Genomic DNA, 13,130 nt, shown 5'->3' with positions numbered 1-13,130 from the left:
CATCAATAATTTGTTACCACAATCCTAAAATTTCAAATATTACACTTTTTTTTTCCATTCCGTAGTTCAGACAAACAGAAATGGCATGAAGTCTGCTTAAAATTAGTTGATCTCTACCATCAAGAAAAGAATTATCTGGAGGTGAGTGAATTTAGTTGTTGGACATATGTAGTCCATTAATATAAATATGTTAAAAAGTGGAAAAGATGTAACTGGGCAATTCCTGGATTACATTTTTTTTGGGGAAGTGGGTTCAGCAGTTTAATGTGTGCCATGATCAGCTTGCAAACACTCTGGTTAGAATCATACCTGGCACAAAGGAAGATCTTTGTGGTTGTGGAGGCTCAGTCATCCCAGCTCCAATGCATTTGCAGGAGTCCCTCAGGGTAGTGTCCGAGGTCCAGCAATCTTCAGCTGCTTCATCAACAACCTCCCCTCTATCATAAGATCAGAAGTGGGGATCTTTGTTGATGATTGCACAGTGTTCAGCATCATTTGCGATGACTCAGATACTGAAGCAGTCCATGCTCAAATGCAACAAGGTCTGGACAATATCCAGTCTTGGGCCAACAAGTGACAATTAACATTCGTACCGCTTAAATGCCAGGCAATGACCATCACCAATAAGAGAGACACTAACCACCCCCCCCTTGACATTCAATGGTCTTGCCATAATTGAATCCCCCACTGTCAACATCCTTGGGATTGCTATTGACCAGAAACTCAACCGGACTCGCCACATAAACACAGTGGCTACAAGAGCAGATCAGAGACTAGGGATACTGTGGAGACTAACTCACCTCTTGACACCCCAAAGTCTACCATTGACAAAGCACAAGTCAAGAGTGTGATGGAATACTCCCCATTTGCCTGGATGGGTGCAGCTCCAATAACACTCCAGAAGCTTGACACCATCCAAGACAAAGCAACCGGCTTGATTGGCACCACATTCAATCCCTCCACCATCCGTGCTTAGTAGCTGCAGTGTGTACTATCTACAGGGTGCACTGCAGAAATTCACCAAAGATCCTTAGGCAACACCTTGCAAACACACAACCACTTCCAGCTAGAAGGACAAGGGCAGCAAGTACTTGGGAACATCACTACCTGCAAACTCCGCTCCAAGCCACTCACCACCCTGACTTGGAAATATATTGCTGTTCCTTCACAGTAGTTGGGTTAAATTCCTGGAGTTCCCTCCCTAGTGGCATTGTGGGTCAACCCACAGCAAGTGGACTGGAGCAATTCAAGAAGGCAGCTCAGCAGCACCTTCTCAAGGCAATTAGAGATGGGCTATCAATGCTGACCAGCCAGTGATGTCCAAGTCCCACAAATAAATAAATAAATTTTACAAGAAGTCAAGTGACTTCAAAGAAAAAGTCAAAGAATGCTTTTAGAGAGTTAAGAGAGGGTATTTATGATATTTTTAATTGCTGGAAAATCTGGCCTTTGAAAGATTACAAGGGGCCTGTGTGCTGATGTTTCCTAGGCAACTCTTTCTGGACTCTTATTTCTGTTTTTCTGGACCTAGACGGTCAGGAAGAAAATCCAATAGTAGTTACTCTCTCCCTCTCTGCCTCTTTCATCCTCTGCCTGTCATCCCTCCCTCACTCTTCCAGTAAAAGTACTTGGGAACCTTTATAAAGTTTCCAAACATCAGTATTTCTGGCTACTTTATAAATCCTGAAAAGCTGAACTGTAACTATTTTCTAAAGAATCTGGTCCAACTTGATTTAAATCTGAACTGGAGGTTTTCCATCTGTCTGTCTGTTGGCAAGTCAGTTTGTTAACAGGAAACATTGGGCCATGAAAATCCATGAAATTCGATTCTTTGTTTTCAGAACCTTAGCCGCACAGATGTTTATTTTCTTTTGCTTTTTTGTGTTTCAAGACATCATTGCTGTAGAATCTATTGTCTTTTGTGTGATGTGAATGTATCTATTTGGGATTAAGAGGATATAGTTTAATTCTGGTTTATAGCTTAGGTATTCATCAGTGTTTGCTATTTGTTTTAAGAATAGGTTTTGCGTTATATTAAACAGATTGTTTTGCATTAACCAAAGAAGCCTAGTGAACATTTCTTTTGTTCATCATTTTGGTGATTATATAAAAACATTTATACGGTGCAACTGGTAGAGTAGTGGGACTTCTTCAGAAGCACATGCCTCCCAGACACAATATGGATGGGGATCAGAGTTAGAAGCTTGGACTCACAACAGATAGTTGTTTTGTAGTCCCTCCACACCTGCGAGGAATACGTCCCAAGACCTACCGCGGATAAGTGCGAATCCATTCATTTTAAATGGGAAACGTACCTTCCCAGCAGCCTCTAGTCCCTGGTTCTGAAACATTCTCTTTTAAATGTTCAGGCCGTGGTAAACTGCGGGTAACTCAAACTGCGGTAATTGGACCTATTGTTTACGGGGGTTGCCCACAGGCCTCATGGATTAACTCATACAGGTAGTTCTGTGTAAAAGATAAAAGATTTCTAATTTTAAAAGAAGCCAATTGGCATTGAAAATTGCTAAAACATTTTTGCAGATGGAGTAATTAATGCTGACTGGCTTCCAAGGTTTAACTGAAGCTAACTTGTTTGTATTTATTCATTTAATGGAATGTGGCATTGCTGGCTGTCCAGCAGGAATGGGTCTGGGTGGGTTGCTCTTCAGAGGGTTGGTGTGGACTTGTTGGGCCAAAGGGCCTGTTTCCACACTCTAATCTAATCTATATGCCCTTTAGAAAGTGGTGGTGAGCTGCTTTATTGAACCACTGCAGTCTGCCTACTGTGGATGACCCAAAATGCCGTTAGGGAGAGAATTCTAGGATTTTGACCCAGCGACAGTGAAGGAACGATGATATATTTCAAGTCAGGATAGTGAGTGACTTGGAGGGGAACTTGAAGGTGGATCTGCTGCCCTTGTCCTTCTAGATGGAAGTGGTTGTGGGTTTGGAAGGTGTTGTCTGAGGATCTTGTAGATAGTACACACTGCTGCTACTGAGCATCGGTGGTGGAGCGAGTGGATACTTGTGGATGCAGTGCCAGTCAATCATGTTGCTTTGTCCTGAATGGTGTCAAGCTTGTTGTGTTGTTGGGGCTACACTCATCCAGGTGAATGGGGAGTATTCCATCATACTCCTGACTTGTGCCTTGTAAATGTGGACATGCTTTGAGGAGTTGGGAGGTGAATTACTCACTGCAGTAATTCACCTGACCTAGCTTCTGACCTGCCTTTGTAGCCACTGTGTTTACCTGGTGAGTCCTGTTGAGCTTCTGGTCAATAATGAACCCCAGAATGTTGATAGTAAGCGGTTCAGTGATGGTAATATCATTGAATGCCAAGGAACGTTGGTTAGATTGTCTCTTATTGGTGATGGTCATAGCCTGGCACTTGTGTGGCGAAAATGTTTGTTGCCACTTGTCAGCCCAAGCCTCCATATTATTCAGATTTAATAGAACTTGCAAAGGAGTTAAAGATGGAGATGCCTGCAAAAGCTAAGAAGGCAGCAAAGGTTAATATATTTGCTCAGCATTTGGGAGTGATAGAAGTACAAGAGTAGGGGGTACATTAAGTGGCGAGTCAAATGAATGAGCAAGAAGTCAGTTGCAGTTAAAGCAGCTTGAGAATGATAAAGAAATGAAGCAGCTTGAAATTAAGAAAGGGGTGTGAGACTGTATAAAATATGAACTTGAGGTAAAAAGTACATTTCAGTCAAGTGAAGAGGCAAAGTGAAGACTGACTTAAAAGATTTTTATTTTTTAATAAATGCTGAGGTTCGAAAGACCTGAGCCTAACACTCTGTCTGGGAAGGAGATCCTGAAGTTTGCGCATACCTTACCGAAATTTAAGGAAAAGGATGTGGATGTATTCTTTATTTGGTTTGTGAAAGTCGTAAAACAAATGAAGTAGTTGAAGGTACACTGTGGACTGCTCATGCATAGCAGTTAACAGAGAACGGAAGGTTTATTCAACCCTTTCAAAAGGAGTTCCGATGATTTATTGTTTTAAAAAAGGCTATCCTTGGTGAGTACAGGTAGTTCTGGGATAACGTGCATTTTGACAATGTGATTTGGCTAAACATTGCTGAAGAATGACAGTATGGTATTTTCAAGAATGCCTACCTCCGTTGGCAACAGCACAATTCCAGTGGGGATCGGTTTGCGTGCTTCATTCTGCTTATGCTCCAGTTCCACGCTGAAACCTCCACACTGTCCAGGTCACCCTGTGCAAGCGTTGATGTCCATGCCAAAAACTTTGTACATCTGTGCATGCGCAATGTCATCGCTGGTCTTCATACTGTCCTGCGCATGTGCCAATGTCAGCTGCCAACAGGACCACTTTCTGTGAGAGGTAGTGTACAGAGAGCAGCTTTCTTACTTTTTTTAGATATACTGTGTCAAGTTCACTTTTTTTTTTGTTTTGTTAATAAATATAATTTCAACCTTCATTCAGGCTGTGCTATACTTTGTGTTAGACTTTTGGGTGATTTTTGAGCAATTGAGTGATTTTGTTTTTTGCTGGTCTGCCCCTAACCCCACTCTTCCCATAGGCCCCATTATTTCTATTAAATGAGGTCTTGCTGGAACACAAATATGGCATGAGAGGAGAACTACCTGTATGAGTTAATCCATGAGGCCTGTGGGCAAGAATTTTGAAACCTGAACAAACTTTCATTTGAAAAGATAAAGCAGATTCATTCTGATCGTTGAATATAGACATTTAGAGTAAATGGCAAAAGTGAGGACTGCAGATGCTGTAGATCAGAGTCAAGAGTGTGGTGCTGGAAACGTACGGTAGGTCAGGCAGCGTCCAAGGAGCAGGAAAATTGATTTTTTTTTTTGGGGGGTGCAAAAGCCCCTCATCATGAATGAGGTTGGGAGCCAAGGGGATGGTGAGATAAATGGGAGAGGGTGGGGCTGGGGGGAAGGTAGTTGAGAGTGTGATAGGTAGATTGGGGGGAGGTGGGTAATGATAGGTCAAAGAGGAGGGAGGAGTGGATGGATGGGAAGAAAGATGGGCAGGTGGAACAGATCATGAGGGCGGTGCTGAGTTGGAAGGTTGGAATTGGAATAAAAGAGGTGGGGGGGAAGAGGACGGGACATGATTTCACCAGTTTATTTCTACATTGATGCCATGGGGTTGCAGAGTTCCGAGGTGGAAGGTGAGAATAAATGACCTGTCTAAAACTCTGAGAAATTATTCACCTAGAAAAATTTTAAAAAGCTAGAAATTCATATCCTCCCATAAATAACTCTCAAGTTAAGACCATAGTTTTATAAAAGCTAAATAGGCAGCGGCTTAGTTTGGGAGTGGGGGTGGCAGGGACAGAGAAAAGTGGAGGAAGGGCTTGGCCGCCTGTGGACTGTGTTGAATGAAACCTCTCTGAGCAGCAGATGCCTACTTGTAGTTCCTCCTTCAGCTATTCTCTTGTAAAGGAAGAGGCACCTGGGATGCATCCTCGGGTCCCTCATCCTCCTGTTGGTCCTGAGGTGTGTGTGCCTTTTCAGCAGATCCTAAGTGTATTGGATTTCATCTCCACATAGCCACCTACCTGTGCTTGGACACAGCCAGACAGTCGTTCAGTTTGCTGCAGTGCTGCAGCTTTTAGGCTATGATGGACAGAATGTTGCATTGTTCCTGTCTGCCACTCCTACTTCTCCTTGAGCACTTGGATGAAGTCTATAATTGCTGACACCACAGCATCCTTTGTAGCGTGTGCCTGACCAGGTCTCTGGTCTCTGGTATTCCTGTGGGTGTCAGCAAACTGGGGCACTACTTCAGTCAGCTGTGTAACTGTCAGTAAGATGCTTCTCAGATTGTACTCCCACACTTTTTTAAGTGCCACGTTCCCATTGAGATGTCAGTATCTGAGCTGATGGTCAGAGAAGGAGGCAGTCTTGCTGGTGCTTCCTCTGAGTCCTTGGTACTGTTGCCCCTCATCAGCTGGGTATTTAATCACAGTGGTGCCGGAAAAAGTGGTTAAGTCGTGTGCACCGAATGGCACTAACCATGAGATTAATGTGAGAGTTGCAGTGAAATAAAGAATGGTTCTTACTCTGGTGACTGGGCATGGATGTCTCAGCACCCCCACAGGACTAGTCCTAGTCTCTTCTAAGGGCCAGAAGCACAATGCCCTTCATCTGTTCACACGTACAGGCCCCCTCTGCCCTGTTAAGACTGTGTTCTGGAATGAGAGCAAGGGAGGAATCGAATGAAATGAAAATAATTGGCATGATTGTTAGTCCTGTTGAAGGAGTCTGAAAGGCAGTAAGGTATTTTTGGGTTGCTGAAGAGGTTTGGTGGTGGGAGGTTGAGGTGTGTGAGAGCAGATGAGAAAGATATTGCAAGCAAGAATGGCAGAGTAGCAGCCTTCATGGTTGATCCAGTAGGGCAGAGAGCACGAGTGTGGCACTTAGCACAGGGGATAAGGCCATTGATCTCCTTACGATGTTGCCGACTGTTCCTTCAGACGGTGGATACAGTACTGACCCAGGTGGCGACATCATACTGTGCTGCCAGGGTCTGGTGGTGTGACCTCCTCGTCTGACCTCTGGGAAGAGGACAGACCTCACCTGGACCACCCCCTTGACCAAACCTCCAGATTCCTGTCAGAGTATTATGGTACCGTCTTCCCCTTCTTTGATATGTTTAGAATCTGTCTTTAACTGATCCATACAGTTTCAGAATCCCATTGTTCATCTCTATTGTGGGATTTCAAAGATGATGCAGGCTCAAAGAATCCTGGTGTTTGATAGATATCCATTGACATGATTTTTTTTGGGAACAGTGTGTGGTCAGCTGGGTTCTGAATCAGATGTGACAGATTCCATGGGAGTGGAGTAGGTAGTTAATGCATTGTGTTTGGGAATTATATTTTTATACATAGTACAGCTTTCCTTACAATGGAAATCCCTTTGCAAAAATGGGCAGCGCGGTGGCTCAGTGGTTAGCACTGCTGCCTCACAGCACCAGGGTCCCAGGTTCGATTCCAGCCCCAGGCGACTGTCTGTGTGGAGTTTGCACATTCTCCAGTGTCTGCGTGGGTTTCTCCAGTTTCCTCCTACAGTCTAAGGATGTGCAAGTCAGGTGAATTGGTCATGCTAAATTGCCCATAGTGTTAGGTGCATTAGTCAGAGAGGAAATGGTTCTGGGTGGGTTACTCCATCGAGGGTTGGTGTGGACTGGTTGGGCCAAAGGGCCTGTTTCCACACTGTAGGGAATCTAATCTAAAACATTCAGCGAAACTCTGACTTAGCCATAAAAATGTGATTTAGCCCCCTGTGCCATTTATCAACTCAAACCAGGAACCTATCTAGTCCCATTAGCATGGGCTGCATCATTATCAGAGGGACTGTGTGTGGAGCTTTGGCATTATGATGGAGGAAAGACTATTATGTAGCAGTTAAAGAATTGGGCGGAAGACATGTGCCTGAGAATTTCCGATAGCAATGTTCTGTGAGTGCAAATACTGGACTCCCAACAGTTCAAGCTACCATCCTTTTGATCATGTTTCAGTCTCACCACTAAAGAAATTTGATCCCAATTACTTCACTGTTTTCTGATGCGTCTTGATGCCATTCACATTTGAATGCTGCCTTAAGGTTAAGGACAGTTATTCTCTGATTTGGTTTTATTTTTATTTAAGGCATATGAACATAATTAAATCCTAGCTACAAATTTCCATTTGAGAATGAATTGATTATGTAAGTTAAAAGCAATTACTTGATTATACTACTTTGCTTTCTGAAGGTAATATTTCTGGATAATGCAGAAATGAGTAGCTAGTAGTCCAAGTTTATTTTAGGAACCTAAATCTTTTCCAAAATAGTTATAGTTTGCAGTGCTATTCTTAAGACAATATTTCATGTTGACTTGTGACTTGCCCCATTCCATTTTCAGCTTTACAACTTGAGCCATCTATTCCCATCTCACTTCTCTGCTTACTCTCCATGTTTTAATATTTCTATCTTTAAAGCGCACAATTCATTTTTGAAAATAATCTTTTAATGTTGTTTCAGTAATGGGTTGAGGAAAATAATTTTGCATGCTAAAAATTATATAATCTTGTGAGCCATCTCTTTCATTCTTCTATGATTATCTGAAATGTGTGTAATTTGTTGTTGTCTTTCTGATTAGTGCTCTTACCAATCATAACCTTTCCAATCTTGTACATTTATCATCATCATCACTTTTTGATCTTAGTGTATTTGCCCTAATTCCTCAAACTCTGTTCTGAACTGTATTTCCTTCGACATTGATAACACCTCTGTTACAGGTCGCCAAAACATGGAGTCGCTTGATACAGCTAAAACAACATGATGGAGCTAGTAAACAAGAGCTCCATCAGATGTGGAGGAAGATGATCCAGTTACTTGCTGACAAAGTAGAGAGTCAGGATAATGAAACCCAACAGCTGGTAAAGGCCTCTCATGCGTGTTAATCTCGATGTTTGTTTATAAGTAATACAATTTCATAGGTTTTCAAATGATTCACCTACTACATGAAGCTGTAGTGTTCAATTTAATTTATTTTCAAAGAGATGAAATATGTAATTTAATGTTTGGAAAGAAGTTTAATTGTTGTTTTTCCTGTGCAGAATTGAAACTTGCAGTTGCTATTTTTTAGAATAGAACCACTAGCCATTTTCTACATTAACAAAAACTGAGGAAGGAGTCTTCCAAGAATGGATGGATTATTTCCTGGTTTGGAAAACAAGGAAAAGTACTTTCCTTTTCCAGTGTACTTACACTTTTACAGACCAGAGATTTGTTTGAATAATGAACCAGTAAACTTTAAGTAACAATTAATTTTGTTTATTGATTCCCTTTGTTCAGTGAGTTAATTCACAGTCCTAAATTTAATAGAATCTGTCTCGCAATTCTGGACTGTAATAGTGAATGTAGCTACCAGCATGTGGTTTGAGTTAGAATGTATCCTTAAGCTTTAGAAGAAAATGGCATTCAGCCAGTGAAGAGGCTGGTGAATTCAATAAGTTGGTTTTCTTCAGTCAGCAACCACTCTGTTGACTGAAACATGTAGTCAGTTGGAACCATACATATGCAAAAAGCCTTTTTTTTTCCTTTCTTCTGAAAGATTATCATGCTGTATTTCAGTAAAGAATTTAAAAACTGAAAGAGCATATAAACTTACTATTGAAAAATGAAGTTAATATTTTGTTCAAGATATTGTTATTTGCTTAAATGGGCAAAAGCATTTTTCAAAAGAAATTTTAGTCAGTACTCATCTTCAATATTACTTTTGATTTTTCAAATATTTCACAAACCAATTAAGTATAGCATTGAAATAGCCATTGATTAACTGGCCATGATATTTCTCTGTCATTGATATGAGTTTTATTGTCTTGGGTGCGATATCCTAAGTCATTCCTCTCAGATATGATTTGTATGGGTTTTGGCAAAGCAAACAAAGATAAAGGTACAATTCAAGCTTTATAAATTTTATGTGTCATGCCCTTGTGTAGGTGGCAAAGAAGCTGTCAGGCTCTAAGGAATTAATATTTGCAAACTGCAGACAGCTGTCATATGATCGAATGTTGTGTGATTGACCTTCAAGGATTATGTCAATGCATTTTGCACTTTTAGCTGAAACTGGTGTGTTCTCGACGTTGTACTGAGTCAGAGGTAAAACCTCTATGACTTATCACAGTGATAGCAAAAATCCATTTTATAGTTGATAGGCTTTCATTTTAAACCAGCAAACGTGCAGTTTGGAAAGCTGATTTTCAGATGGGGGCAAAAACACATGCCTCAGGACAATTGAAATAAATCTTCTTTTGGTCTTAGAGCGTAGAGTTTGAAAAAAATAATTTATGAAATTGATAGTCTTAAAAAAACACTACAGATTATGGTAATTAATTAATGTTAAATTTTGTTGGTTGTAAGTATCTTTTCAGTTCAACTTGGTGGTAGTAAATGTGGTTCCATGTCAGAAGACTGTTCTTGTATTCAAATTCCACTCAAGAATTTGAGCATATAAACTTGACTAACATGTTGCAGTGCCTGGGGAGTGCAGCGTTGTTGGGACATCTTTACAATGAAATTTTAAACTGAAATACCGTTCTTTATCGTATAATGATGAAAAAGATCATTCTGAACTCGAGCCGGGCAGTTTCCCATGTCTTCAGCAACAATTAACTTTCATTCAACATCGTTCAATAGAATAAGTTGTTTAATTATTTTTCAAACTTTGCGAAGATAAATTTGATCTGCTTTTGCCGGCATTATTAGAGAGATTATACTACTTAATTTGCTATGTAACCTATTGGGGCATCTTAGATTGTGAAAGCTGTTATATAAATGTAATTTTAAAAAAAATTCTAATGCATTGCTAATTCTCTGTTCTCCATGTAGTTGATAATAGCTTTTGAAAATGTCCTTGCTTCAATGGACAAGATTCCAAGTGATAGCCATCAGAAGCTTTCCACTGATTATGTTAAATTTCTATCAAAAGTAAGTCTTTTTTTCAATTGTTTACAAGCTGTGGTCATTCATGGCAAGGCCTGGATTTATTGCCCAACTCTAACTGTCCTTGAAAAGGTAGTGATGAGCTATATTCTTGAACTGCTGAAATCTTTATTGTGAAGATTGTCCCACAGTATTGTTAGAAAAATCCTAAGTTTTAACCCAGCAATGATGAAGCAATGTGCTATTTTCCAAGTCAGGATGCTTTGGGACATGGAAAGGAATTTAACAAGTGGTTGCATTTGCTACCTGTGTTGCTACTGATTGGCAGAAATTGATTTTGGCAGGTACTGTCACAAGTACATTGACACATTGTTGCAGTTTACAGAACACTGTCGTGTTGGGCTTCGATACAATAAATGATGCGCAACGTTGCCATTTTGAACCATTGCAAGAAATAATTGTTTGAGGTGGTAGATGTGGTGCAGTTCAACTGGGCTGCTTTGTCCTGGATGCTATCGAAGTTGATGAATACCCTGACTTTGACAAATCGTGGTAGACACACTAACTGAGTGGCTAGTCCATTTTGTTAGGAGCAGGAGTAGGCCAGTTGGCCCTTAAAACTTGCTCCACCACTTAAAAAGATAATAATGAATTTGACTGTGTTCACAATTCCATTTTCCTGTCTCTACCACTCCCCACATCCTCTTGGTATCCCCGCTGCTGTTACATCCCCACAAAATTTTACATTTCAATAAGATCACTTTTTGATTTTTATCAACTCTAATGGGTATAGGACCAAACTGTTCAATCTTTCATCATATAAAAGAGCCCTTTGTCCCAGGAGTGGGTTGAATTAACTTTCTTTGAACTGCTTCTTTCATAAATATATCCTTTCTCAAATGAGCATTGGTTGATGGAGAATTAAATGATGGTACACTCGGTCAGTAGCTTGGGAAAGGCAGTTAAACGCTCTTGTAAGGGATGGACCTTGCCTGGCACATGTTTGTACCACTTCTTACTCAATAACCTCTGGCTAAAGGTTAAACAGGACTTGCTGCATGTGACCACAGACTGCTTTAATATTTGAGGAGTTAGCAATGCTCCTGAACATTGTGTAATCATTAGTGAAAATACCCACTTTTGATGTTCTATTGGATGGAAGGTCTTGATGAAGGAGCTAGTGGTGGTTGGATTTAGTGGCTACAACAGCAAAGGGGCTGAAATGAATGGTCTAAAACAATCACAGTTGTCATCATTTGGTTGTACTCAGCCAGTTTAAGAATTTTGGGAGTTTCAAGAGTTTGATCCGCTAATGTAGTTCCGGGTAGGATAGGGTGTCCCTTCGATTAAAAACTTGCAGATAGTGATGTTCCCATACATCTGTTGTTCTTGGTGCTATTGGAGGAGGCTTTGTGTGTTACTGCACCTCATTATATAGATGGTACGCACTATTGCCACTGTGCAATGGTGATGATGGTAGTGAATCTTGAAGTAGGTGGATGGGTTACCATTCGAGCAGGCTGTTTTGTCTTGCATAAAGTTGAGCCTGTTGAGTGTTGTTGACTTGCACCATTTTAGGCAAGTGGAGTGTATTCCACTGCACTCCTACCTTTTTACTTTGTAGATGGTGGACCAACTTTGGAGAGTCAGGAGGTGAGTTACTTCAGAATTTCGAAACATTGTAGTGCTGTTGTAGCCACAGTATTAATGTGACTGATCTAGTTCACTTTCCGCTCATAAGTAAGCCTGCAGGAAGTTGGTGGAGACTCCGTAGTGGTGCTGCTGTTGAATATCCGGTGATGATAGTTAGATTCTGTGTAGTTGGAGATGGTCATTGCCTGAAACTTGTGTGGAGAGACAGTTACTTGTCAATTATTAGCTGAAGCCTGAATAATGTCTGAATCTTGCTGCAACTGATACATCAGCCTCTGAGGAGTCATAACTGGTGCTGAACATTATACAGTGATAAATAAACATGCAACTTGTGACCTTATGAAGAGAATGTCATTGATGAAGTTGCTGAAAATAGTTGGTCTTAATACCACCCTGAGGAACTTGTGCAGTGATGTCTTGAGGATGAGATGATTGACCAACAGCCATGACCAGGGTTGGCATAGTGGGCTGCTTCACAATGCCAGGGATCCAGGTTCAATTCCAACCTCTGGCAACTGTGTAGAGTTTGCACATTCTCCCTGTGTCTGCATGGATTTCCTTTGGGTGCTCGAGTTTTGTCCCACAGTCCAAAGATGTGCAGGTTAGGTGGATGGGGCATGCTAAATTGCCCATAGTCCAGGGATATGTAATTTGGGTGGATTACCCATTGAAAATGCAGGATTGCAGGCATAGTTTATGGGGGTGGGTCTGGGTGGGATGCTTTCCAGATAGTTTGTGTGGACTTGGCACAAATGACCTGTTTTTACACTAGGGATTCTATGAATCTTCTTTTGTATCAGTAATGATCCACCAAAGCATTTCCATCTTAATTCCCATTAACCTAATTTTGCTCAGGCTTCTTCATGTGCTTCTCTGGCAGGCGCTACCTTCACGTTAAAGACAGTCACTTCACCTCTGTAGCCAATCCTTTTGTCCACATTGTAACTAAGGTTGTAATGAGGTCAGGAGCCAAATGATCCTGGTGGAACCCAAACTGTGCAACAGTTAGCGAGTAGTTTCTTTGCTATTACAGCTTGTCAGCAATATCCAAGAC

The 13,130-nt window shown here is 41.1% G+C and overlaps 1 protein-coding gene across 2 annotated transcripts in view; it reads left to right on the top strand.

Annotated features, from left to right (window-relative positions):
• skic3 (SKI3 subunit of superkiller complex) overlaps window positions 1–13,130 on the top strand; it is a 125,135-nt gene that overhangs the window by 18,272 nt on the left and 93,733 nt on the right. For both annotated transcript variants that reach the window (XM_072583159.1, XM_072583168.1), the window contains exons 5-7: window positions 66–141; window positions 8,275–8,415; window positions 10,370–10,468. In XM_072583159.1, coding sequence (XP_072439260.1) covers window positions 66–141; window positions 8,275–8,415; window positions 10,370–10,468 — 316 coding nt within the window. The remainder of the gene's footprint in view (window positions 1–65; window positions 142–8,274; window positions 8,416–10,369; window positions 10,469–13,130) is intronic.

This window comes from Chiloscyllium punctatum, chromosome 2 (assembly GCF_047496795.1).
Source record: "Chiloscyllium punctatum isolate Juve2018m chromosome 2, sChiPun1.3, whole genome shotgun sequence".
Lineage (NCBI taxonomy): Eukaryota > Metazoa > Chordata > Chondrichthyes > Orectolobiformes > Hemiscylliidae > Chiloscyllium > Chiloscyllium punctatum.
This window is presented reverse-complemented; position numbering and strand designations above follow the sequence as displayed.